The 24,009-nt window shown below is 49.6% G+C and overlaps 10 protein-coding genes across 13 annotated transcripts; 4 read left to right on the top strand and 6 right to left on the bottom strand.

Moving 5' to 3' along the window:
- The first annotated feature begins 1,593 nt into the window (after nucleotides 1-1,593).
- On the top strand, nucleotides 1,594-5,878 carry FOXG_15445 (pyruvate kinase). Of its 3 annotated transcripts, XM_018395547.1 has the most exons (4): nucleotides 1,594-1,837; nucleotides 2,125-2,300; nucleotides 3,015-3,460; nucleotides 3,507-5,878. In XM_018395547.1, exons 3-4 carry the CDS (start codon nucleotides 3,045-3,047, stop codon nucleotides 4,675-4,677), a joined length of 1,587 nt encoding a protein of 528 aa, XP_018255433.1. In that variant the 5' UTR covers nucleotides 1,594-1,837; nucleotides 2,125-2,300; nucleotides 3,015-3,044; the 3' UTR covers nucleotides 4,678-5,878. The 3 variants fall into 3 exon arrangements, with proteins under 3 accessions (XP_018255433.1, XP_018255432.1, XP_018255431.1); XM_018395546.1 differs by having other exon boundaries at nucleotides 1,594-2,300; XM_018395545.1 differs by having other exon boundaries at nucleotides 1,594-3,460.
- On the bottom strand, nucleotides 2,392-2,517 carry FOXG_21913 (uncharacterized protein; the record flags this gene model as incomplete). Its single annotated transcript, XM_018402292.1, has 1 exon — nucleotides 2,392-2,517. The coding sequence occupies one exon, from the start codon at nucleotides 2,515-2,517 to the stop codon at nucleotides 2,392-2,394; it is 126 nt and encodes a 41-aa protein (XP_018255434.1).
- On the bottom strand, nucleotides 5,865-8,412 carry FOXG_15446 (uncharacterized protein). The gene is made up of 4 exons (XM_018395548.1): nucleotides 7,389-8,412; nucleotides 7,122-7,303; nucleotides 6,213-7,075; nucleotides 5,865-6,167 (listed from the first exon to the last, which is right to left on the bottom strand). The coding sequence occupies exons 2-4, from the start codon at nucleotides 7,192-7,194 to the stop codon at nucleotides 5,919-5,921; spliced, it is 1,185 nt and encodes a 394-aa protein (XP_018255435.1). The 5' UTR covers nucleotides 7,195-7,303; nucleotides 7,389-8,412; the 3' UTR covers nucleotides 5,865-5,918.
- Nucleotides 7,077-8,340, top strand: FOXG_21914 (uncharacterized protein). Its single transcript, XM_018402293.1, has 2 exons — nucleotides 7,077-7,099; nucleotides 7,237-8,340. The coding sequence occupies exon 2, from the start codon at nucleotides 7,319-7,321 to the stop codon at nucleotides 7,763-7,765; it is 447 nt and encodes a 148-aa protein (XP_018255436.1). The 5' UTR covers nucleotides 7,077-7,099; nucleotides 7,237-7,318; the 3' UTR covers nucleotides 7,766-8,340.
- A 1,280-nt stretch (nucleotides 8,413-9,692) lies between the features above and the next one.
- FOXG_15447 (uncharacterized protein) lies at nucleotides 9,693-10,772 on the bottom strand (the record flags this gene model as incomplete). Its single annotated transcript, XM_018395549.1, has 1 exon — nucleotides 9,693-10,772. One exon carries the CDS (start codon nucleotides 10,770-10,772, stop codon nucleotides 9,792-9,794), a length of 981 nt encoding a protein of 326 aa, XP_018255437.1. The 3' UTR covers nucleotides 9,693-9,791.
- A 568-nt stretch (nucleotides 10,773-11,340) lies between these two features.
- Nucleotides 11,341-14,295, top strand: FOXG_15448 (IKS protein kinase). The gene is made up of 3 exons (XM_018395550.1): nucleotides 11,341-11,534; nucleotides 11,608-13,082; nucleotides 13,134-14,295. The coding sequence occupies exons 1-3, from the start codon at nucleotides 11,488-11,490 to the stop codon at nucleotides 13,841-13,843; spliced, it is 2,232 nt and encodes a 743-aa protein (XP_018255438.1). The 5' UTR covers nucleotides 11,341-11,487; the 3' UTR covers nucleotides 13,844-14,295.
- On the bottom strand, nucleotides 14,181-15,530 carry FOXG_15449 (uncharacterized protein; the record flags this gene model as incomplete). The annotated part of the gene is made up of 3 exons (XM_018395551.1): nucleotides 14,181-14,521; nucleotides 14,569-15,349; nucleotides 15,399-15,530. The coding sequence occupies 3 exons, from the start codon at nucleotides 15,528-15,530 to the stop codon at nucleotides 14,181-14,183; spliced, it is 1,254 nt and encodes a 417-aa protein (XP_018255439.1).
- A 759-nt stretch (nucleotides 15,531-16,289) lies between these two features.
- Nucleotides 16,290-17,256, bottom strand: FOXG_21915 (uncharacterized protein). Its single transcript, XM_018402294.1, has one exon. The coding sequence runs from the start codon at nucleotides 16,747-16,749 to the stop codon at nucleotides 16,612-16,614; it is 138 nt and encodes a 45-aa protein (XP_018255440.1). The 5' UTR covers nucleotides 16,750-17,256; the 3' UTR covers nucleotides 16,290-16,611.
- Nucleotides 17,257-17,591: 335 nt separating this feature from the next.
- On the top strand, nucleotides 17,592-23,912 carry FOXG_15450 (uncharacterized protein). Of its 2 annotated transcripts, XM_018395552.1 has the most exons (3): nucleotides 17,592-17,820; nucleotides 17,893-20,746; nucleotides 20,796-23,912. In XM_018395552.1, exons 2-3 carry the CDS (start codon nucleotides 18,122-18,124, stop codon nucleotides 22,002-22,004), a joined length of 3,834 nt encoding a protein of 1,277 aa, XP_018255441.1. In that variant the 5' UTR covers nucleotides 17,592-17,820; nucleotides 17,893-18,121; the 3' UTR covers nucleotides 22,005-23,912. The 2 variants fall into 2 exon arrangements, with proteins under 2 accessions (XP_018255441.1, XP_018255442.1); XM_018395553.1 differs by lacking the exon at nucleotides 17,592-17,820 and having other exon boundaries at nucleotides 17,851-20,746; nucleotides 20,796-22,280.
- Nucleotides 20,751-23,919, bottom strand: FOXG_15451 (uncharacterized protein). Its single transcript, XM_018395554.1, has 2 exons — nucleotides 23,622-23,919; nucleotides 20,751-23,573 (listed from the first exon to the last, which is right to left on the bottom strand). Exons 1-2 carry the CDS (start codon nucleotides 23,697-23,699, stop codon nucleotides 22,287-22,289), a joined length of 1,365 nt encoding a protein of 454 aa, XP_018255443.1. The 5' UTR covers nucleotides 23,700-23,919; the 3' UTR covers nucleotides 20,751-22,286.
- Nucleotides 23,920-24,009: the final 90 nt, after the last annotated feature.

Consider the following 24,009-nt stretch of genomic DNA (forward strand, 5'->3'; position numbering starts at 1 on the left):
ATTGTGGGTGGATTCTCTCGTAGTCGCCGGTCAAAAGCAAAACCGCTTGTTCCGGTGGCATATCGGCGTTATTTACAGGAGAACCCACTCACAACTGTTTTTTCCCTTCGCCTCAACGTCTGGCGGTCCACGATGCAAGAGGGGTTCAAGGGTCCAGAGAGACATCGCCGAGTGCATCGCCGTGTTCTATCCCAAGAAGAGCAAAGACGAGGAGGGGGGAGTCATGAAGCAAAATCCCTCACTCATGAGGGATCCTCTTTTGCAGCAATTGACCCCCGCGCCGCCAATCTTTTCTGACAAACATAGTTTTTACCCAATGGGCTTGGTATCTATCGATATCTGAAAACAAATGTCGTTTAAAGTGCCGTTTACTCAATGCAATGTGCTGTGTTTGACATATTACTCGCGCTTATTGGTGAGGGAGGGGCGGCTGGTTTATTTTTATTTTTCTGTTGAAACGACATGTCGGTCAGCTATAGTCTAAGCTATGCGATCAATTAACGTTAGTCAGGAGATGGGGGTCTATCTCAAGAGCTGAATGATAGCGACCCAATGGTGATCTCCGCGGCCATGACAGAGGTGTTTGAGTGGTATATTCCGCCAGGAGAAGGACGGTTGGAACCGACGTCGATGGCTTGGACTTAGGCTGAATCAAAAGCCAAGAAAAAAGACGTTGAGCTCAAGGGTTGATAGGTTGAAACGATAGATAAGACTCGTTTATTCCCTCGCGTCATAGACATGACTCTGCTGAAGATGTAGGCTAAAAACACTTGTCATGGCATACATCGACAGTAATGTCTTGCCTGAACAGGAAGAGGATAATAGGAAGCGAAGTTGATGTGTATCATGCCAAGAGGTTTCTTAGCAGTATGCAATACTAAGACAAACCTCAACCCAATCGTAGCAGCATGCCTGGTAAGTAATTGACTGATTGGTCTTGCATTTCAGCCCAATCAAAGTTTGATGATTGTTGTTGAGACGTTACGAGCTCAGGTGAGGCCAATGCTTCCAAGGTGAGAGGGCGATACTTTATTCGTTAGAAAATTAGGCGCTTTCTGACTCCAACTCTGTTGGCACCGTCGAAATACCCTGCCACTACTCAACGAATTGGTATTGAGTCAAGGGATGAGGTAACCCAACTACGGTCAGCATTGAGTGGCGGGGGGTTGGCATTTGTTTGCGCGTTTCATGACACGGCCAATGTACTTGATATGATAACCCACTCTGAGATTTGGCTAATATGAACGTAAATCACTAAGTAATGGCAAGGCAAGGTACAGATAAACTACCGATTTGGGGTTGGGAAGAACAGTTCGTAGAGGGGAGAGCTACTGTCGGATGCTGCAGTAGCGGGCGGAGTGCTTTGCCCCGAATATGCCGCTGTAACTTAACGATGCTGATGGATGGCAAAAGCAAAGCCACCAAACACCCAAGCGCGATAGCGGGGTCGAGTTTGGTGGGGGAACAGAAAATAGCTACGCGACTTTGACGAGGGCGGGCAAGACATTGGCTTCAGACTGGAGACTCTGACAAGGTTATCATGAGAATATATAGAGTTATATTACTTGGTCTTCTTTAAAATAAAAGTGTAGAGCATCGTGAGCATATAAATCAACTCAAAAGCTAATACATACAATTCAAGGCCTGTAAGCTTGCATCTCACAGGAAGCGGGGTGCAAGGAACAGCTCCCCATAATTTCTGAACCAGATCGCCAGAAAAGAAAAGAAAAAAAGAAAAGGCGAAAAAAAAAAGCTCTCCATATCTCAACCACAGCGAGAGAGCTCAGACACTTTGACCAAAGCGGGCTATGAATTCACCGTACTAAGTACATCTGAGGCAAGTACTCCGTAGCGCTACTCCATGCTTGGCTCTTACCCCTCCAGTCATGATGGCTGTGATTTCTCGGTGAGGTACAAATCTTTGTTGATTGGGGAGGCAAGAGTAAAGTACCCCCTGAAGATTCGCTGTACCTTACTGAGCTGTACTGCGCTGTGCCAACTGGGCTCTCCCGTCTTTTATTATTATCATCATCACCACACCAAATTTCTTCCTCTCTCCCTCTTCTTCTCTTTTCTTCTTCCTTCTCATCCCTCAACCTTTTTCTTACCAACGACAAAAACAAGATTTTAGTACCATCCCGCCCCCTTACGCTTCGACCTTTGCGAGCTCCCTCCATCGAACGTCGTCAATAAATAATACCAGGAAGAGTGCGCACGTTCCTCTGCCTCTCTGACCACATCATCCTTCTGGGTTATTATCGTACGGTGCAACATTCGTACAACAAAATCCATATACTCCTGTAAGTCAACATGCTGCTGCTGCTGTTGCTGTTGCTGTTGCTGCACATGAATGGAGACGACTGCTGTGGCTTGGGCCTTTTGGGGTTTGGTCTACCGGCCCTCCAAAATGATGGCGATAACGATATGGAGGTGTGGCATATACCCGTCTTTGCAGATGCGCTTCTGGCTTTTGGGTTGCAGTAGCAGTTCAGAAACACTGGATTCCTTGCGACCCATCAACAGTACGAACAAGGTGTCGGGTTTGGACTCGGTTCTTCTGGCCCGATTAGCGATTATCTGACGATTCTATACTCGGCCCATCTATTGAGCTCATGGGTCGTCTTTTGTCCTTCTCGCCAACCAAGCCAGCCAGACTGTGTCGCACCGACTGCTCTGTCCACCGAGAAATGCCACGCCCCATTGCTATCGCCTTTCCCACCACGTCACTTAACGTCAGATCAGATCCACGTTAGCCCCATGTACTTGCCTACAGCTCACGGATGCATCCCTGTTGGCCTGCATAGCAAGTGCCCGCAGAACGACCTGATCTTTCTGCTCTGCTACTTGTTGGCTGCTGATATCAGTTGATTGAGAGAGACATATATTTCCCGTCTTCCCCAACTGTTCCGGCCTGAATTCCTCACGTCTTCATTCTCTTGCAGCAGAGCTACCCCGCCAAGCTCATCCCGCCCACTACGCAACATTTGCTAACCACTTCTTTCACAATGGCTCAGAAACCCTCACACAAGCATTCCAAAAGCGTCATGGCTGCTACCGCTCAGGACCACCTCGAGTTCGGAGGCAAGATCTCATGGCTTGCTTCCCTCGACACCGCTTTCCGACCTCAGCGCAACTACCGCCGCTCATCCATCATCTGCACCATTGGCCCCAAGACCAACTCTGTTGAGGCCATCAACAAGCTCCGAGATTCCGGTCTTAACGTTGTCCGCATGAACTTCTCCCACGGATCATACGAGTACCACAAGTCTGTCATTGACAACGCTCGTGAGTCCGAGGCTACCCACGCTGGTCGCAATGTTGCCATTGCTCTTGACACCAAGGGCCCCGAGATCCGAACGGGCAACACTCCCAACGATGAGGATATTCCCATCACTGCTGGCCACGAGATGAACATCACCACCGACGATTCTTATGCCACTGCCTGTGATGACAAGAACATGTGAGTACAATAAAACTGATGTTACTCCTAAAGCTAACTCTTGAAGGTACGTCGACTACAAGAACATCACCAGCGTCATTGAGCCCGGCCGTGTCATCTACGTCGACGACGGTGTTCTCGCTTTCGACGTCCTCGAGATCAAGGACGAGAAGACTATCCGAGTCAAGGCCCGCAACAACGGTGCCATCTGCTCCAAGAAGGGTGTCAACCTGCCCAACACTGATGTCGATCTGCCCGCTCTTTCCGAGAAGGACAAGGCTGATCTCAAGTTCGGTGTTGAGAACAACGTCGACATGGTTTTCGCCTCTTTCATCCGCCGCGCTCAGGACATCTATGACATCCGTGAGGTTCTCGGCGAGAAGGGCAAGCACATTCAGATCATCTCCAAGATTGAGAACCGACAGGGTCTCAACAACTTCAAGGAGATCCTCGAGGCCACCGATGGTGTCATGGTTGCCCGTGGTGATCTCGGTATCGAGATTCCCGCTGCTGAGGTGTTTGCTGCCCAGAAGAAGCTCATTGCCATGTGCAACCTCGCTGGCAAGCCCGTCATCTGCGCTACTCAGATGCTCGAGTCCATGATCAAGAACCCCCGCCCCACCCGTGCTGAGATCAGCGACGTCGGTAACGCCATCACTGATGGTGCCGACTGTGTTATGCTTTCTGGTGAGACAGCCAAGGGTAGCTACCCCTCCGAGGCTGTCAAGGAGATGCACGAGACTTGTCTCAAGGCCGAGAACACCATCCCCTACGTCTCCCACTTCGAGGAGATGTGCACTCTTGTCAAGCGACCTGTCTCCACTGTCGAGTCTTGCGCTATGGCTGCTGTCCGTGCCTCCCTCGATCTCGGTGCCGGTGGTATCATTGTCCTCTCCACCTCCGGAGAGTCGGCCCGCATGCTTTCCAAGTACCGACCCGTGTGCCCCATCTTCATGGTCACCCGAAGCCCCACAACATCTCGATTCGCCCATCTGTACCGTGGCGTGTACCCCTTCCTGTTCCCCGAGACCAAGCCCGACTTCACCCAGGTTAACTGGCAGGAGGATGTCGATCGCCGAATCAAGTGGGCCGTCAACAACGCTCTCCAGCTCAACGTTCTCACCCCCGGTGACACCGTTGTCGTTGTCCAGGGCTGGAAGGGCGGCATGGGTAACACCAACACCCTCCGAATCGTCAAGGCTGACCCCGAGCACCTTGGCATTGGTCAGCTTCAGTAAAGCATAAAAGTCTCTTAAAGATGAACCTGGAGTGATGGGGAATTGTTTAATGCGAAATTAGTAATGATAGACAGGGCAATGGTTGTTTCCAAGGTTAGGGTACTGGTTTACGAGTTCAGAATCACGTAAAGGAATAAACAGGGCAAGTCCCTTTGCATCATATCATTTTCGTCTGTGAATTGTGCCCTCCAAGCGAGTAAGTCACTCATCATAAAGTAAACATTAAGTAGACTTGATATTGCGGAACACTACGGATACCAGGCCGACATCCCGCCGTATAATGTCCAGTACATCTCTCGCCTCAAGTCCCTAAGGACCCGCCTATCCGAAGTCTTCTAGCCCACACATGCAGCCAAGGATTAAAGGGCTGAGCTATGGAAAGACCCCGAGCTAGGGTCCGGATCTCTCGATTCAAGGGTACATTGCTTACCCCTGACGATACGATATATGATGAGATGGGTCTACGGTTTTGTGGTCCGTGTACGAAGGTGTGGTCTGACTTCATAAAAGGTCGGTGATAACCGATTCTGGCATGATAATGATGATTGAGGTGAATAGTCGGTCCTTCAAGATGAGCTTTTGATACCGTGCTGGGATGGTGAGGTGGTGAGATGGGTGCCCAGGGATGGACGAGAGCTTTAGGACCCTTTCTGATGGACGTAAATGATTGGATAAGTTCGCGATAGCTTAATATATACTTAGGGCGCTTGATGGCTCGTTATTCATTACACCTGGTTGAGGGTGTTGCTGTAGGTCTAGTGGATCAAGGTGCTGGTGTTTACACGCAGGGGATGTCATGATGAGGTGGCACTGTCGGTGCTTTTGACGGGGTTCTTATGACAAGGTCAGGTCATCGAGGGTGCACAAGTTGTCCATGTTCAGTCGCTATAGTGGATATTGCGTGAATGCCGTGTAGTTGTACAGCATCGTGAGATAGGCATTGAAAGGTTTCCTTGACAAGACGCCTCTTTATGCGTGATGACAACTTTCTGTCATCTTGTCCTGTCTCATGGCCCTGGCGGTTCGGCTCGAGCCACATCGGTTGTATCCAACGGCCATGCATTCGCGCGTGTGATCAACGCCTCATCTGCAGCTCCGTTGTAAAGCCATTGGAGCAGTCTCACTCAGGCGGTAATGCAGTGGACGAGTAATAAGTAAGTGACTTCGTAAATGAATATGCTAATAAATGCTGGGTTCCCTCTATGTATGCCTGAGAATCGCCGGTCTGTCCACTTTTCCGTCTATAAATCCTTGATCTCAAATTTCTTTCTCAAATGCTCTCCATACTTGATGAACAGCCACGGCGCAGGGATTAGCGCAGCAGCGATGAAGCCCAAAAGGCTGTTTCCCCATCCCATACCGAGTTTATCGTACATTGGCAGTCCCGCGAGAGGTAGAAATGCTCCGGCGATTGATCGCATGACAGCGTTGGCGGCGAGGGCGGAGGCTGCGTAGACGGTGAAACTGTCGATGAGGTACATCTGTAGTGACTGTAATATGTCAGTCTAAATCACGATACCAAGCGATGGACCTACCATGAAGATGACCAGGTTTCCGACACCAATGATACATGTTCCAAGGATAGGCGCAATCCAATGAGTCTGATACTCAGCAGTCCATCCGTAAATGAAGAAACCAGCCGGGAGCAAAACAGCACCAATTCTCAGTGGCGGAAGTCGATTCTCGGGCCTCATTGACTCAGCAGGATCGTCAATGCCTTGCTCCTTAGCAGCCGCAGCCTTCTTCTTCATGTACTTGTCACTCGAGACGGAAAAGTACGCTACGCCAATCATACTACCCACACCAAGACCAAGGAACGTCAGGCCTGCGTGAACTGTGTTGAAGTGATAGATTCGCATAAATAGAGGTGTGAGACTCGTGAAGAGAAGATAGAGGTATGCATAGGCGAGACCGACGTATACACCGCAGATGATGCAGATCGGTGAGAAGAGGAGCATCTTGAATGGCCGTAGGATACCGCGCTTGAAGTAATCCGCTGGACTGAGGCCGGCGTCGAGTTTAGATCGAAGGCGGTCATTGCCTGTTTCCTTCTGGAGTCTCTTGGTCTTTCGGGCGAGAATAACGGGTGCGTAGGTCTCTTCAGAGGCGAAGAAGAAGACGGAGGACAGTACACCAGACATGATAGCGATGATCCAGAATACCCATCGCCAGCCTAGGGCGTCAGTTACGACACCACCAACAACTGGGCCAATGATGGGTCCAAGAAGAGGACCAATACTGAAGCTCGCCATTGCTGCACCTCGTTTCTCCTGAACAATCATGTCTGCGATTGTACCGCCGCCGTTGGTGATGGGTGTCGAGCCAAATGTGCCGCTAAGGAAACGGAACGCGATGAAACTGCTCAACGAGGGAGCTTTGGCGCAGGCAATGACAAATACTGAGAATATTAGAAGGGCTTGAGGTAGTAAGGTTGCACTTCATACCGATGAAACCAACATTGCAGCAGTGGTAGACTACTTGGCGTCCATATAGCTCTGACAGAGGAGCGAAGATCATGGGGCCTGCAGCAAACCGAGAACGTAGACTGACACACAGAAGGATGCTAGTTCACGACTTTGACTACCGAATTCGACCATAAGTTGAGGTACTCCGGGTGCGAACATGGCTATGTCATGTTAGCATGGCTTCATCGTTCAGTGTTCATCGAAGGCCGTGGTATCGAGATACGCATCACGATGAGGGCAACTTACACGATGCGAGTGGCGTAACGAACGTCAAGGCCGATACCAGCACACAATTGAGAACCTTCTTCCAAGTCGCAAAATTGTACGGATTCTGGCGATCCTTATCACCATCCCACCAAACAATATCGCTCTCACTCTGCGTTTGCGAACCACCCTCTTCCTCGTCTCTCACGGAGCTATTTTCCTTGGCGTGCTTCTCTGGGTCCAGGGAAGCTCTTTCTCTTGCATGGCTTGCACGTCTATGGCTGGTGAGACTGGCTCGTCTTTGCTCGTCTGCTGGAGTGGGTATAAAGCCAATGTTGCTAGGAATATCTGCATCGTGGCCCTCGGCAATAGCCTCTCGGGTCTTTTCTTCGCGTGTTGGTTCGCGGGTCAAGGCATGAGATCTTGACTCTTCGCGAGTCAAGTCATCTTCCCTGCTCATCTTGAACGTCTCAACTATCTGTTGAAATGTGAGTGAAGTCGGAGATAGTCTGTATTGGGTAATTTCCAGGTTATGCTGGTGGAGACTTTGCGTTTCGTCTCCCCGGATTTTCGCAAATTCTATTCTGTGGTTCCCCTCCACTTGAGGTCGGCCAGGTTCAATTTTCGTAAAAGTTGTCGTTGGAAGATGAGGTTATTGATGGGACGACTTGGAGGGTCGGTAACCTGACAAGATGGGCGAGCGAATGGACAAACGAGGTTGGAGGGCCTCGGAGATGCCAGTGTCGAGGTAGATAGATGTTTGAGAAACAAAGTTAAGTTTGTTTGTTTCGCAAACTGGGAGAAACTGTTCTCGCTTGTGGATGGAGAAACACAAACGGGTTCAAGGTACCATCATTGGAGAGCACATAGCATGAAGCGAGTCTCGGAAGGAGAAAAAAGGGAAGAGAACAGAGAAAAAACAGAGCTGTCCCTACATCCTTGAACATAGCCTGAAGCAATGTAACAGGGCCCTCCGCCAATTCGGATTTCCGTCTAAATCTATTGGAGATCTCCTCTTCCAATGCAACGAACCTCGGCCGGAGCACATCTTCCCCCCTCCCTCTTCTTCGGGTCCTCGCTCGCGTTCGGGTTCAGCCATAAACTCCGTCTACCTACATGACACTAGAGCACGTTGTCTTCGCAAAGGGTCCCTTTCTCGCATGGGTCTGCCAATTTCATTGGGCAGGGGTCTTGCTTGAAACGGCCTGATCACCCGCTTTCCTAGACATGGCGTGCTGAGATAGTCTCGGCCGAGTCATGGAGTTGACGTCCGGTCTATTTCCTCGCAATATCCGTCGGCTTTGGGGAATTTCTCTTGTGCGGAGGTGCTCCCATGGCTTTGGCTGAGACATTTCCCCGCGCTCTTTTATCTTTTAGCAATAATGGTAGTCTCGTATACGGATATTCGGCCATGAATTGAGGTTCTTCACATAACATCGGAAGAATTCCCAGTCTGACCACCCATAGATTTCACGTGGTGTGACAGCGGCACCCAAACCGGTACCTATTCTGACAGTATCGCTTTAATTCGACTCAAGAATCAACCTGCAGAGGGTTTCTCGTTTAGGTCGTAACCCCGACTCCTCAGCCTTAACGTCCGCGCGACTGCATGTTCGGACAACCAATGCCATCGCCAAAGGTTGAAGTTCCACTCCCTGTAGCTTGGTGACACGCGCTTTCCCGTGTTTATGTACTGATGTTGGGCATCGTGCACCCACGAGCCGCAAACGTCAGCTATGAGATTATCCACAGAATCTCTTCCATGGGGAGCACACAGTGGAGAATGGCACTGATGGTATCTCGGCCACGACGAAGCATTGCGACAGAACGAATGAGACAATGGTGCATAACTGGCTTGTAACAGCTACATGCGGGTAAATTAGAAAGCATGGTTTCACTGGTTGTAAAACATTGTGAGTTTGTGTTGCAATCGGGTTTTGTTGCTTGGGGGCGGATCTCAAAATGGCAACGCTGTGACATCTCGGGCATTGCTGTAAGGCGACAGTATGACAAGCCTGCAGCTGCCTTGACGTTTTCTAGTGATCGATCAGTATCGTAAACCTGTCGACATTGTCTGTCGAAGCCCAAATCCCCCTTGAGCGCGTGTTTCCGTGTGAAAGGCATGCTCCATCGAACGGCCAGATGACGGAGCCCGACAATCTCATAGGGCAGTTGATGAAGCAAACCGGCCCTTCTCAGGCTCCTTGCATCGGGAGCCAACATATGTGTCCGTTTGGAAAGTCAGCCATGTCTGTCTTCTTGCACACGACTAATGAAGGGAGCAATGGCAGTTGACTCTCATGCATGACCATTATCCAAGGCGCCTCAAAGACAGAAGACTTCCTATTCATCTCTTTTGTGTCTTCTCGTAGCTTGGGAATAGCCTTGCGCTTCTTCATCTGCGGGTCCCTTTAATACGTAATGAAGTAAACGGTTAAAAAGACTTCATCTGATGACACCAAGTTTCATAAGGTTGTCTCGAAGAGAACAAAGACCCTCAAGAGTGTCTGAGGCTCGTTCTTTCAATGACTCGCATTGAAGACTAATGATTTTTGCTGCTTTCGACTCATTGCCGACAGCTAATGATACCGCACCTTCCAGTTGCTCTGCCCTTGAGCTCAGGGAATGCTGGAGCTCGATCACCATTGCGATCATCATTGAAGCTGCAGAGATTTTCGGGGCAACGAAAGAGCCGATCTTGATCTCGGGCATGTCGAACTTGGGTTCGTGCTCTCTGGGTAACAGCGGTACAGCATGAGCGCACATACGCCCATGGTTAGTGATCATGTCAAAGATATCCAGTAGTCTTAGATGACAGGCCATGATGAGGTGAATAAGAGACTGGTCGATTGAAATTCGGGATTTTGAAAGTGAAAATTCCTTTTGTGCGTTATGTATGCAGTCAGGGGCATCACAGCTGATGTCCTCGGGTTCAAGTCGTTTGAGAACTTCAGGATATAAGTGAAGTAGCTTTTGAGAACGTTGTAGCAGATCTTCAAGGAATGATCCAAGATCAAACTTGCATATCTTCATGAACTCGGTGAGTTCCCTTATGGATAAATGATCTCGTTGTGAGGTTGGAAAGTTGGTCCGCAGGCGGTCCAGCCCAGCCATGAGATCTGTCAACTGAGATATCTCAGTGACTTGAGCCGGTGGGGGTGGGTCTGTATCTTCGCTGACAGGCGGCGTTGTGATGAATTGATCCAGGTTAATGCTAGGAACTGGGTCGATTGAAGGCTCGTCCAAGCCAAGCATAGACCAGTTGAAGGCAACATTGTCAGGATGGCGCAGAGATCGAGTTGGAGGGCTGAAGAGGCAGGTGACTCCAGCTTTGACACAGCGAGTACAGACTGAAGAGGCAGGGATCTTTGTACATTTTAACTTCTTACTGTGACATCTATCACACGCTTGTCGGAGATCTGACATGGTAATGAGTTGTTCGGGACAAAGAGAGTCGCTTGCGTGTAATTGGGAAGCCCTCGCGATAGTGGGGAAGGAGTTGTTGGTCGAGGATGTGGAAGGAAAATACCCTAGACCTTCAAAGTTGACATTCTGGCTCAAACTGAGACAGTGGATGAGCTGCAAAAGAATTAGGTTTGACAATACTATAATTACTCTTATGTAGCTCAACGGTTCAGGGGCAATTAGCTCAAGATCTACCTATCGGACAACGTCAAGATGTAAATCACAAAGCTTAGTTGAGGTGCCTGATAATCAATACGCATTAATTTAATAGCGATCCAATGCTGTTCAAGCTCCACTTTGTCCCCTGGAGCTCACAAAAGCTGTTAAAAGTACAAAACAGTTAAACAGACTGGACTTTCTAATCAAGTATACTTGCAGAGGGTGTAGTAATCGCAGCCAAGGACTCATAAAATCTCATTGTAATTTCATGGACTTTAGAGTAGCACTGTTGCGTGTTGTTGTTCACGTTACCTCGATATCTCCGATCCCTTGTCAGCATCGATCAACACCACTCACTGCCACTGTAGAACTTCCCCGCGAGACTTTCCACTTCCATTCCACTTCCATTTCCACTTGAACCAACAGCTCCAACACAAAATCCTCAATCTCCCCATCGCATCATCTTTACCATGATTGCGATCCTGGATTTTGTATCTGATGCTCCCGCTCCAAGGACATGTCGCTAATTCCCTACCAGCCCCATGAGGGCAGAGAGATTGTTCTGTACGTCATCACGCTTCCTTTTCTTTGTTGTGCAAGGTATCCATAGCAAGCTAACCAACCCTTGTACTTGCAGCCGTCACCACAACGCTATCGTTGTTCGCGATTCTCAATCACATCGACTCGAGATCAGAGGCATCTCGACTTGTCCTACATGCCATCAGCCGCTTACTCGTTCCGAAAATACTTCCGACCGAAGCTATGATTCCTTTGGTGCTCGGCAAGAGACCTATGTCGATCCCGATTACTTTCGTATGCTCCGCGCTGCCAATGCGAATAACGATAATTCTGCCGATCATCCACCGAGTCCAGTGAGAAGACTTTTTGGTCCTGTCTTTGGCGGTAGTAGCCCGGCAACAAATCAGACATCGCCATCTCCAGGCCCAGATGAGGCCGAGTTTGTGTCAAGTACACCCGGTGTCGCGCAAGCGGAAGGCAGCAGAATACGGCGAGATGCATTCAGTCCCAACTACTTCAACACATTTTTCGTCGAAGAAAGAGTCTTAGGGAAGGGAGGCAAAGGCGTCGTGCTGCTTGTACGACACGAAATTGACGGATGCGCCCTTGGTCAATTCGCTTGCAAACGAGTCCCGGTCGGAGATGATCACGCCTGGTTAGAGAAGGTTCTCATCGAAGTCGAGCTTCTTGCCAAGCTTTCCCATCCAAACCTCGTATCGTATCGGCATGTCTGGCTTGAGGATGTTAGACTCACCCGATTTGGCCCCAGTGTTGCTTGCGCATTCATCCTCCAGCAATACTGTAATGGTGGTGACCTCCAACAGTACATCATCGGCGGAGCACCACGTGAGGCGACCAAAGAGGAACTCAAGGCTCAGATGCGTCGACGATCAAAGGGTCAACTCGATACTCCTGTCGATTTATTAAACGGCAACCGCAAGCTCCCTTTCGATGAAATTTACACACTGTTCAAGGATATTACATCCGGAGTGGCATATCTCCACGCGGCCAACTACATTCATCGCGATCTGAAACCAAGTAATTGCTTGCTCCATCGCGAGGGTAGCAGAACGACATGCCTCATCAGCGATTTCGGTGAGGTCCAGCCCGAAAATGTCGTCCGTAAGTCTTCAGGCACTACCGGAACCATCTCATACTGCGCTCCCGAGGTCCTCAAAATGGATGTCTCCTCAGGTCGATATGCAAACTTCACCACAAAGTCGGATGTCTTCTCGCTTGGTATGATTCTCTACTTTATGTGCTTCGGGCGACTTCCTTACCAGAGCGCGAATGCTCTACAAGAAGAACTTGAAGATGTGGATGAACTTCGAGCGGAGATCACCCACTGGCAAGGGTTCCAGGATGAGCGACGTGAGCGCCCAGATCTTCCCTCGAAGCTATACCAACTCTTGAAGAGACTGTTGGCTCTCAACCCTGGTGAAAGACCTAGTGCCAATGAGGTTCTCAAGGCCATGAGAGGCGAGTCAATGACGTTCGAGAATGGTGCAAGTCAGGAGCCTGCACCAAATCTCGGGATCGGAACTCGCATACAGAATCTGGACTCGCCCGCTCCCCCAAGTACCCCAGTTCCAGGTAAGTTTCTTTTTCTTGTGTTGTAACAAACCTACTCTTACAGTTCTACAGGCCCTCGACATCGTCATCAAACGTCAAAATCGGACAAGTTTGAAGAGCTTGGTGCCCTGGCTAGGACTACTTCGAGAGATCTGTCGCCTACCAAGAGTGCACAAAGTTCTCGGCTGGATCCGCACCGCCAGTCTCTATCGAGACATCGTGGCTCGCAGTCCATGGTTATGTCCCATAGCCAGGAAGCTCATCCTGGATCTTTTGTGACACCCGCCGTGAGCGTCAGCGACGCATCTGAGCACTCAGAGATGCACGAGAGGCGGAACTCTCAAAGCCCTCCACTTTTGATGCCGCCACCTACGACCACAGCTGACGCTCTTAGACGGAGAGCAACTGTGTTTCTCATCCGATCTATGCATCTGGCAGGCGATAACTCTCCGCTACTAAGCTATACCCTTCGCCTCGGCTTGTTTGGCATCAAAATGACCACTCTCACACGTCCCTGCTGGCCACTCATGGTCCAACCCAACGTAGGCATTCCGCTCGTCTGCGTTGCAGCACTGGATCTTGGCCTACCGCAAGTGACGAGCTATTCCCCAACTCTTAGGCAAGGCTACGGAGACTACTTTACAAGCGGTCCACGAGCGTGGGGCTTAGGCATGAGTCTTCTCCTTTTGTTCCTTCATTTTACAGTGCTGTGGGTTGCGTCAGGCTGGGCGACGCTGTGTGCCACGAATGAGCATGACGTTTGGGCCGATGGGCCTTGGTGAGGTGATTTGAAAAGTTTTAGTGATGCGAAATGCTTTTAAATATGTGAATTGATGAAGATATTTGGCCTGCTGATTCATGAGGAGGGGAACGAAGCATACCTGAGATCATAGATTGACCGTTTGGCGAAACAGATTGGATCATACAAGTAAAGTGACAATGATACAAAAGAAACGATAGCGGAAATGATTGAGAATGACGAAGGTATCAAAAGGGTTCAAAGAAAAGTGTTTATTAAAACAAAATAGAAAGAAGTTTGACCTCGCCATGATACCATATGCTCTCCCAAGATTATCAAAACTGAATGATATAAACCCAACTGCCATGCCCTTTACTGATCTAGATCTTCCTCAAAGATTTCTGCGTCAAGACCCTCCGTCTATCCATCTCCCTATTCGCAAACTCACTGCTCTTACTATCCGGCGCAATGCGCTCACCATGGGTCACACTGCCAAAGCCAAAGTCAGGCTCACCACCAAGACTACCGAAAATATCTCCAATGTAGTTCTCTGCTCTGATGCCATCTTTGAATGTGGTATCCCAATCTTCAATAATGCCTTTGGCGATCTCAATGCCTGCGTTGAAGATATTTGCGATGGCGATTGAGAAGCCGTTTTGTTTGGCGGCGGTGAGATGATCTAGGTCGGTGTAGTCAGGAGGAGGGCGATCAAAGTTGGAACCTGCAAGGGTTAGCGAGATGATTGATAAGAGTTGTTGGACGGCTGACCTGTTCTGTAGATCATGACTCTTGAGAAGTCGCAGATCTTTGCAATCGCTGCTCTGACGAGGACTTCCAAGATTGCATTATCCTCCTGAGCGCTCATGCAGTAGATGCCAGTCCCGTTCGTCCACACTTTTGTAGTATTCTCAAAGGACTCAGAGAGTCTACTACCAGAGTAGTATACGTCACTCGTAGCAGTGTCGCACTTGATGACAGATGGAGGTTGAGAGGCACTCTTATATGTCTCGCCCATTCGGCGGTAGAGTGCACGGTACTCCTCTGGGCCATTCGCATCTTCCAGCTGAGCCTTTGAAGCGAGTTTGTATGCAGCATCTTGGAGTTGAGCGTTGAGTTCAAAGACTTCAGTGCCATAGGTGATAAAGGGCTGTTGGTAAGGCTGGTCACGGCCATATGAGATGTACCCAGTCGGCCAGTGTGGAGGAAGAGATCGTATATCAATCTCATATTGTAAAGCAACCTGGATTGAATAACGAGCGATGGCAACTGAACCAAGAGTACCGTACTTGGGACTAACGCCAGCTATACCGGCGACGAGGAAGTAGGTATGGCGAAAGTCGAACTTGGGTGAGAGCATGAGAGCCATGAGTGAAGCAGCGGAGTTAATCTCTCCCTCGCCGATGGTGATATGGCAGATACTTCCATCTTCAGTGCAGGTGGCGCAGGGGAAGAGCATAGAGAGGCCAGGGGCGTGAATAATTTTGGAGGAGAGGTTGCCTAGATTTGAGTCGGGGAGGCGTTCGTGCCAGACTGCAGCTTCGGGGGACCACTATTGTGCAGTGTTAGAGAGGTGATGTGAGATAGGAGAGGGGGCTTACCATTGAGATGATCATGACCTTGGGAGCAAACACTTCATCGTCTCGGGTATTCATGGGACGAGGTAAAGCTGTTACTAGAGGCAAGAGGAGAAACTGAAGAAAGAATGAGAGTAAAGCTCCTGGTAGCTCCATGTTTGATAGTCTTGAGTTGTTTGAAGAAGCCACTCAAGATCGAGTGGGAAGTCGAGGAGCTTTATCTCTGAATCACATCCACACAATCTCAATATCATACCAAGACCAAGTTCAAGACCTTCAACACCGAACTCGTTTCACAGACCCAATTCTGTCAAAGGTCGTCATGTGGATTCAATGTCTTTGTGACTCCGAATAAAGATTCAGAGCCCAGAAGGAGAATGCCAACAGGTATCCAGCAACGGATGTCGCCCCCTCAAAGGCAAACTACAGCAACGAGCCATGTCGAGGCATTTTGGGATGAATCGGGAACAAATGGAGGACAACGACGGGATCTTTGATAGAGGAAGTTGCTTTGTTTGGAGCATCATGTCCGTTCGATAGGGGAGTCTCTCAGCTGAAGTTCTTATCTCGAAGGCGTTTATGGGGGTAAGTGTAGGGGTAATAGGAGATGCGTCTAGAAGCGCAACGAAGCAGAACAGGACAGGATACGACAACATGTGCTCAATGTTCGGAGGTCGAAGCGAAAGACAGCGCCATGTCTTTGATTCAAGCTTAACATCTAACGACTTGGCATGTCTCTACCGCTGACATGACCCTATATTCTCTATTGTATCACTTTGTGCAAACAGTCTCGATGGGGATGTTAAACAGGGTCGTGCAAATATCCCGGAGTCGATGTGAGTTCTTGTGGAACTAATACGTCTGGAAATGTTCATCTGGGAATGCATGTCTCGGCCGGCAGGGCGCTGAAGCGATCGGGGAAGAGAGGGAGGTATTAATTGGATAGACGAGACGAGATTGGTTTGAAGTGAAGGATGCGGTATTCTATATTCTGGCTTTACAGGTGGAAAGCGATAGGATGTCTTAACCACTAAACTGGATCGTCCTGCGTGGAATACAAATGTTACGAAAGAGAGTATTAGGAGTAGTCACGAGCATAAATTGACTTGTGCGCTTGTGTTGTTGATGGTTCTGGATAGACGGATGGATTGTGAGATGTGAGGCTGTAGGGACAAGACGACACGGTGAGATGGAGTTTAGTCTTGGTGTAGTGAGTCTGGGCTCATTGCACGTGGGGTTATGTCTGTACTTCTTGCTTTTTTTTGATGAAGATGGAGTTACTCTTGACGTTGTGCAGTTTGACTTTTTGGTTGTAACGGCGGGCTTGACTGTTATCAGCGGCTTCGATCGTCACCGTTTCATTGTGGCTAGCCATTCACCATTGACGAATGCCGTCTTATGTAACTGAAAGTCGAATTCAACTCGACTACAATAATTACTTCCGACTGTGCACAAAGAGAATCATGTAGCTCTGGGAACTTAGCCATCCAATAATATGCCTCTCTCCAACCTCCTATCGTAGCTCATCATCTCGGTTTATTTCTGGACCTCAATGTCTGGGCATCTTTTTGAGAATGGGGCCTCGGGTTATCAGATGCGCCCGGATCCGCGTATCTGATCTGTTTTGATAACTGTAAATGTCATCGACTTGAGTCAATTATTCCAGTTTTTCTAGAATTGTTATGATACTCGCATCATCTGACTCGTTGGTAGATCACTTGGAGAAAGCTTGGCAGAGGCCAAACTTCGCCTTTTTGTGTTGGCCTCAAGATACGACAGTAAAATATCTTGGCGTGATTTGTTTTTCGCCAAGAAAAACTGGGTTGCCTCTTTTATTACTCAGCTAGAGACCGACAAGGAAGGTCAAGACCCAGGGGCCGCGTGTAAGGTTTGGGGCTTTCAGCACTGTGCATGATCTGCCTCATTCCTCGTTATTTCCTAGTGTTTCAATTCTTAATTCAACGACGTTTCTTAAAGTCTGTAGATCAGACAACTTCAACACCAAAGGCTGCTGTGATGACGACGACATGCACCCGCTAACCAAAAGCTTCTGTCTCTCTTAGCACAAACGACGTTGCAGCCAAGACGACCGCCAAGACACGATAGCAGCAGCACCAAGCATTTTCAGGATTACCTAGCCCCCCCAAGAGTCTCGGCCCTTCCGAGATGATGGGCAGTGACAATATCAGTTCCCAGAGTTCCCCAACGACGGGGGCCGGGGAGCCCTCGGTCCTCTGTAAGGCGGACCAGTTACAGTGGGTTAGCGACGTGTCGCTGCTGATTGTTACTGGATATGGCGTATTTTGGTCAAGGCGGACCGCCCGGGACCCCCAGACAGAACTGACAGAGTTGCGCCGCCACAGAATAGAGATTGACCTGCCAAGCACCACTCACAATCAACTCTGCCCGGGTGAAGGTCATTTCCCGGTGGAGACGAGTCGTCCAGGTATGACGAGTTTCTCTTTAAGGTTCTTTATTTTCCTGCTGGACCTGGCTGGCTCTAACGTTTTCGGGGTAGAGTTTTGTAAAAGCCTCCCCCACGCTAGAGCTTGAGCATGATTTCAGTGCTTCCTCCACAATCAACGGTCCCCTTCGAACCATCTTCGATCCACCACTGAATCTCTCTTCCTCTTTCTTCTATTTTGGTTTGTTTTCATTCAACCTCTTTCTGTGGCTCAGTGCCGTACCAGGGTTTCTGGATCAACGGTTGCTTCGCGCTCACAAACTTGTAACACAGACTTCCATTGATGGACGACATCACGAGTGTTCCTGATTCACGCTATGGCGGCTCTGGCGAAGGGTCCAACTCTAACTCCAACTTTGACGCTGGTAGTCACGACCAGTCGAAGATTGATAACACGATGAATCCTCAACCCGAGCCTCACGACGTCGACCCTCCCTTCGATTTGCACGACGACGAACATGTCCAGGGCAACAACTTTGCTTTTACCCCGTCTCAGCTACATCGACTCCTGACCGCCAAGAATATCTCCGCTCTGCGCGCGTTTGGAGGCTTGTTGGGTTTAGCCGCTGGTCTTCGAACCGATATCTCAGCAGGACTAAGCGCTGACGAAACAACATTGGACGGTACCGTCACTTTGGATGAAGCTGTAGCCTCTGGTAGCCTTGAACGACCGCCAGTTCTCTCTGCAGCATCCCCTCCACCGTCGCCGCCGCTCCTCCACAACGGGTTGTTCGAACATCGCGATAACCACTTTGTCGATCGAAAACGAGTATTTGGGGATAACCGCCTTCCCCAAATAGCACAAAAATCTTTCTTCAGACTATTGTGGATAGCATTCAATGATAAGCTTATCATTTTGTTAACCATTTCTGCGTCCATCTCACTCGCTATTGGTATCTACCAGTCTGTCGACAAGTCGATAGGCGCATCGCGTGTCGAGTGGGTAGATGGTGTGACAATCGTCGTTGCGATCCTCGTCATCATCATCGCAAGCGCAGCGACCGATTGGCAGAAGAATTACAAGTTTAAGAAGGTCAATGAACGAAAGCAACAAAGGGACGTAACAGTGATGCGCTCGGGGAAACTCCAGCGCATCCCCGTTCAAGATGTCGTCGTTGGTGATCTTTTACACCTCGAGGCTGGAGATGTTGTTGCCGTGGACGGTGTTCTTGTGCAAGCTTCGAGTCTGCAGATGAACGAGTCTTCCATCTCTGGAGAGGCTGATCTTGTACACAAGACCGTACCGAGGCCAAACCATTCAGCTACATCCCGAATTGACCCCTTCATTCTCAGTGGAACCACTGTCGCGCGCGGAGTTGGTTACTATCTCGTTACTGCTGTTGGTGTCAACTCGACCTATGGCCGTATCCTCATGTCGTTGAGAGACGACGTCAAGGAGACACCACTCCAGGCGAAGCTTGGCCGTCTTGGCAAGCAACTTATTGTTATCGGTGCCATTGCAGGTTCCATCTTTTTTCTTGTGCTCTTCATCCGCTTCATGGTCACTCTCCACACCGTTACTGGTGGGCCTTCTCAGAAGGCAGAAGACTTTTTACACATTCTGATTCTGGCCGTCACGGTCGTCGTCATCACTGTTCCAGAAGGCCTGGCGCTCAATGTGACCGTTGCACTGGCCTTTGCCACGAAGCGTATGCTCCGAGATAACAACTTGGTGCGATTGATTCGATCGTGTGAGATTATGGGAAACGCGACAACAGTTTGCTCCGACAAAACTGGTACCCTGACACAGAACAAGATGACTGTCGTGGCTGGACGTGTTGGCTTGGAGTCTTACTTTGACGACACCGACCTGGTTGTTCCGGATCCCGACTCGTCCATGTCGCGTGCCTCGACTATCAAGTACGACAGTTCAATAGACATGGCAAAGTCACTCTCTCCAGAATGTCGGAGGTTGATCAAGGACAGCATCGCTCTCAACTCCACGGCCTTTGAGAATGACGACTCGGGCACCACTACTTTTATGGGCTCAAGCACTGAGACTGCTCTGCTGCACTTCAGTCGTCAACATCTCGGTATGAACAACTTGGCCGAAGAGAGGGCCAACTGTCCCATTGTTGCGATCCTCCCGTTCGACTCTTCCCGAAAATGGATGGCAGTTTTGGTCAAGATTAATGAGGATCGCTACCGACTTCTCGTCAAGGGAGCAGCGGAAGTTGTGTTTGAATATTGTGCTTTTGTTGTTTTGGACCCAACATTCAGAGTACCAATTGCACGACTCTCGGAAAATGACCGTGCAAGCTATCGTAACACAATTGAAGACTACGCCAACAGGATGCTCCGACCTGTCGCCATTGCATACCGAGACTTTAGCGCGCAGGACATCTTTGATGGCCCAGACGACGACCCCGATAACATTAACCTAGAATGGTTGGCCTCTGGCATGATCTTCATTGGTGCCTTTGGCATTCGTGACCCATTGCGGCCCGAAGTTGTGGAATCAGTCCGCCAATGTCAGGCTGCGGGAGTGTTCGTTCGCATGGTTACAGGTGACAACTTCTTGACCGCCAAGGCCATTGCAACAGAATGTGGTATCTACACAGCTGGTGGCATTGCCATGGATGGACCAACATTCAGAGACTTGACACCTGAGCAGCTTGATGCTGTTATTCCAAGACTGCAAGTCTTGGCTCGTTCAAGCCCTGAGGATAAGCTGCTTCTTGTAACACACCTGAAGCGCATGAATGAGACGGTAGCTGTTACCGGTGATGGTACGAATGACGGTCTGGCATTGAAGGCGGCGGACGTCGGGTTTGCTATGGGTATCCAGGGTACCGAAGTTGCCAAGGAGGCTGCATCCATCATTCTTCTTGACGACAACTTTGCTTCTATTGTCAAGGCTTTGGCTTGGGGTCGAACTGTGAATGACTCCGTCAAGAAGTTTTGCCAGGTAAGGTTATTGATCATTATGGCCAGGTTCTTTGCTAACCAAACGATAGTTCCAATTCACTATCAACATCACCGCAGGTATCATCACCGTCGTTTCCGAGCTTGTTGGCGACGCTGTTTTCACCGTCGTTCAATTGCTTTGGATCAACTTGATCATGGATATCTTTGCCTCTCTTGGTTATGCTACTGATCACCCCTCGCCCGACTTCCTCAAGCGAAAGCCCGAACCCCGCAATGCTTCTATCATTTCCATCACTATGTGGAAGATGATCATTTGCCAAGCCATCTACCAGTTGATAGTCGTGTTTGTTGTTCACTACGCTGGATGGGATCTCTTCAACCCCGACACTGAATTCGAGATTGAGAAGCTCCAGACATTGGTGCTCAACATCTACGTCTGGATGCAGTTCTTTAATCAACACAACTGTCGTCGCGTGGATAACAAGCTGGATATTTGGTATCAAGGATTTCTGCGTAACCCTTGGTTCATCGGTGTGCAGCTTATCACTATCGCTGGCCAGTTCGTCATCGTCTTCAAGGGAGGCGAAGCATTTGACACAACACCCCTTACAGGTGCCCAATGGGGATGGAGCTTGCTCTTCGGCGTCATGTCAATTCCACTGGGAGCTTTGATTCGACAGATTCCTGATAGCCTGGTCCAAAGCCTTTTCAACTTGATCTCAGACTGTTGGCTTGCAATTTGGCGACCAACTCGCGCGCTCCTGTCAAAGGTCTTTAGCTGCTTCAAGCGGAAGAAGGCCGATGACAAGGAAGCCCAACAACCAGAGCAAGAAATGGGTCCTGTTGAGAACATCCTTCACATGATGCACTTGACCCATGAGCCCGATGAGGACGAGACGCCCATGACGCAAGAACAGCGTGAAGCAATGGAGCGATCAGACCAAACACGAATGCTGAAAGAGAAGGAAAAGAAGAAGCGAGATATCGACTTGCACGGCCTCGTGGAAGCCGCCAAGCTAGGAAGAGAGCACAAGGGTGCCATTTTGGAGATTCACCCCAAGACACTCAAAGACGACCCAATTCTAAGGACCAGTAGTGGTAAAAACAGTACGCTGCCACCAAGTCAAGACGCCGAATTTATGAAATTCGTCGCCATAAACACGCGACGGCCTCGACAGCCGAGACGAACAAATCCTCGAGATCCGGCACGACCGGCTCAACGACGACAGCAAGAGCAGAGGAGTTCTTGGAGACATCATGTTTCCTGGGAGGGACTACTAAGATCCAAGAGACGATAATGAGCACGTTTGTGCGTTCATACAAATGATGTTTTTAAGAGGAGGGTATATAGTAGACAGGTGTGAAGGAAAGACCTGTGTTCTTGTAAATGACAGATTACGACGTTATGACAGATAAAGGGATTCAAGATACCAATATACAGGTCGCTTTACTAGGCCATAATAACAACGCTTCCATCCCAAATTTTGCAATATCCAATCCAAAAGCCTTAATAGTGATCCAATCCTTCCTGTCATGCGTGTGTGTCCATCTCGTTAAATCATAAAACTTTTATCGTGTGCTCATCCTGTTTTGATGATGGCTTCCTCAATCGCACTTCCAATCTCGGACCTCGGTATTCCCGGTCCCCGCATCAAACAGAGAGATCTCGTAGCGAGCGACTTTATAAGAGCAGGTATACTCACCCGCACTGTAACAGGACCAGATTTTGGCTCTGTGGGAAATGAGAAACAATTGACGAAGCTCCAGCTCTCGGGTTGTTTCGGTACAGTGTGCCCAACATTCGGCATCGGCGAGTTGTTCAGATTGAGTTCCATAGTTTCAGCATCGACAACCCTGGCACCGAGTGCGAGGAGCTGCTTCTCAACTCCAACAATGCTGAAGAATCGTGTGAAATGGTCGATGCGCGTTCCAGCCGGTCGCGTAGGCCACGGCCATTCTATATCCTCCACCGTAGAAGGGTTGAGCTCCGCGCGAGAATAAACATACTGTCCATATCGTCCGTACGGTAGATCGATCACGCGATACATCTCATGTCGACCTGGGCCAATAAGCCAGCGTAGCCGTGTGAGCATCTCGTCTTTTGCACGGCCTTTGAGGGTGTTGCAGAAGAGGCGCGATTCACAGGCTGACATTGCGTAGGGCGGCGGTGAGTTTACGAGGAGGTGGCATGCTATCGTTAGTATATCGCAGGCGAGGCGGAATGAGAATGCTGAGTGTTGTGTGGATGAGGGGACGGCGAGATCGCCGGGTGATGCAGGGGTTGTGCCGAGCCAGCCGTTGCCGAAGATCTGAGGCGAGAGTGAGAATGTTGGTAGGTTGAAGGATTTGGCCATTGGTGGTTGCTGAGAGTTGAAGTATGGCGGCGTTGATAGTGAAGCTGGTGCTGAAGTCGATAAAGATGGCGGAGTTGGCGTAGAAACTGAAGTCATGACCGTTGACGTAGGCGGTGTCAGCGCCTGGACCTGAGTCTTTCTCACAGCAACAGCCATCGAACCCGAAGAATCCTCCGTCGTTTCACTCTGCTCACTCTCTGGCGATCCAGAACCTCCACGCTTCCTATCCTCCCCCTCCCTCGGCAACAGCACAAGATCCTCCTCCGGCCCAACAACCTCATGCGCCAGCTCCAGAATCCTCTCCATACTTCTCCTCAAACTACCAACAAGACTCGGCTGGGCTCTGACTACAGCTTCAGTGGTGAGCATCTCGTCAACGAAGGACATGAAGACGGAGCTCATCTCTTCGATTACCTGCTCGAGACGACGCACGCGCTGGGCCTGTGCTGCTTCGGCGGCTTGGCGACGGCGGCGGAAGATGTTTTGGGCTTCGCGGTTACGTTCGCGACGGGCCTGAGGGATGTAAGTGAGGTTCAATGGGGAGAGGGAGGGAGGATGGACCTTGAGTGCTGCATCGTCGTTATCTTGGGTGTTTGAAGATAAGCGACTTCTGCGCTTGGGAGGTGATTGCGCAGTCATTGTATAAGTGGATGAGTATTAATATGAGGATGAGTGAGAGACAGAGAAGAGGCGAGTGAAACAACGTCAGCCCTGCGGCTTTACGAGAGACTGTCTAGGGGATCGAAACTAGCTTGCGACGCGAGTAGATTGACTGTAAATAAAGAATATGGTAAATGGGCTGACACGTGAATGAAGAGTATTTTGTGTTTCAAGGTGGCGATGAGATGAAATGGGGACGACGTTGGAATCTTCGGGACGTTTTGGGGTCGCACTTCTATCCCTGTGACCCCTTTGGGTTTAGTGGCTTATTAATCAAGCGGCGATCAAT

The sequence above is a fragment of the Fusarium oxysporum genome, chromosome 5 (assembly GCF_000149955.1).
Source record: "Fusarium oxysporum f. sp. lycopersici 4287 chromosome 5, whole genome shotgun sequence".
NCBI lineage: Eukaryota > Fungi > Ascomycota > Sordariomycetes > Hypocreales > Nectriaceae > Fusarium > Fusarium oxysporum.

Bases quoted from the DNA above. Each gene is read 5' to 3' on its own strand.
- FOXG_15450 (XM_018395552.1), top strand. From the start codon at position 18,122: ATGGACGACATCACGAGTGTTCCTGATTCACGCTATGGCGGCTCTGGC. The intron at 20,747-20,795 runs GTAAGGTTATTG...ACCAAACGATAG, and splicing joins CCGTCAAGAAGTTTTGCCAG to TTCCAATTCACTATCAACAT.
- FOXG_21915 (XM_018402294.1), bottom strand. From the start codon at position 16,749: ATGGCTAGCCACAATGAAACGGTGACGATCGAAGCCGCTGATAACAGT.
- FOXG_15446 (XM_018395548.1), bottom strand. From the start codon at position 7,194: ATGATCTTCGCTCCTCTGTCAGAGCTATATGGACGCCAAGTAGTCTAC. The intron at 7,076-7,121 runs GTATGAAGTGCA...TAATATTCTCAG, and splicing joins CTGCAATGTTGGTTTCATCG to TATTTGTCATTGCCTGCGCC. The intron at 6,168-6,212 runs GTAGGTCCATCG...GACATATTACAG, and splicing joins GAAACCTGGTCATCTTCATG to TCACTACAGATGTACCTCAT.
- FOXG_15448 (XM_018395550.1), top strand. From the start codon at position 11,488: ATGTCGCTAATTCCCTACCAGCCCCATGAGGGCAGAGAGATTGTTCT. The intron at 11,535-11,607 runs GTACGTCATCAC...TTGTACTTGCAG, and splicing joins GAGGGCAGAGAGATTGTTCT to CCGTCACCACAACGCTATCG. The intron at 13,083-13,133 runs GTAAGTTTCTTT...ACAGTTCTACAG, and splicing joins CCCAAGTACCCCAGTTCCAG to GCCCTCGACATCGTCATCAA.
- FOXG_15445 (XM_018395545.1), top strand. From the start codon at position 3,006: ATGGCTCAGAAACCCTCACACAAGCATTCCAAAAGCGTCATGGCTGCT. The intron at 3,461-3,506 runs GTGAGTACAATA...TAACTCTTGAAG, and splicing joins GCCTGTGATGACAAGAACAT to GTACGTCGACTACAAGAACA.
- FOXG_21914 (XM_018402293.1), top strand. From the start codon at position 7,319: ATGGCTTCATCGTTCAGTGTTCATCGAAGGCCGTGGTATCGAGATACG.
- FOXG_15451 (XM_018395554.1), bottom strand. From the start codon at position 23,699: ATGACTGCGCAATCACCTCCCAAGCGCAGAAGTCGCTTATCTTCAAAC. The intron at 23,574-23,621 runs GTCCATCCTCCC...TACATCCCTCAG, and splicing joins ACGACGATGCAGCACTCAAG to GCCCGTCGCGAACGTAACCG.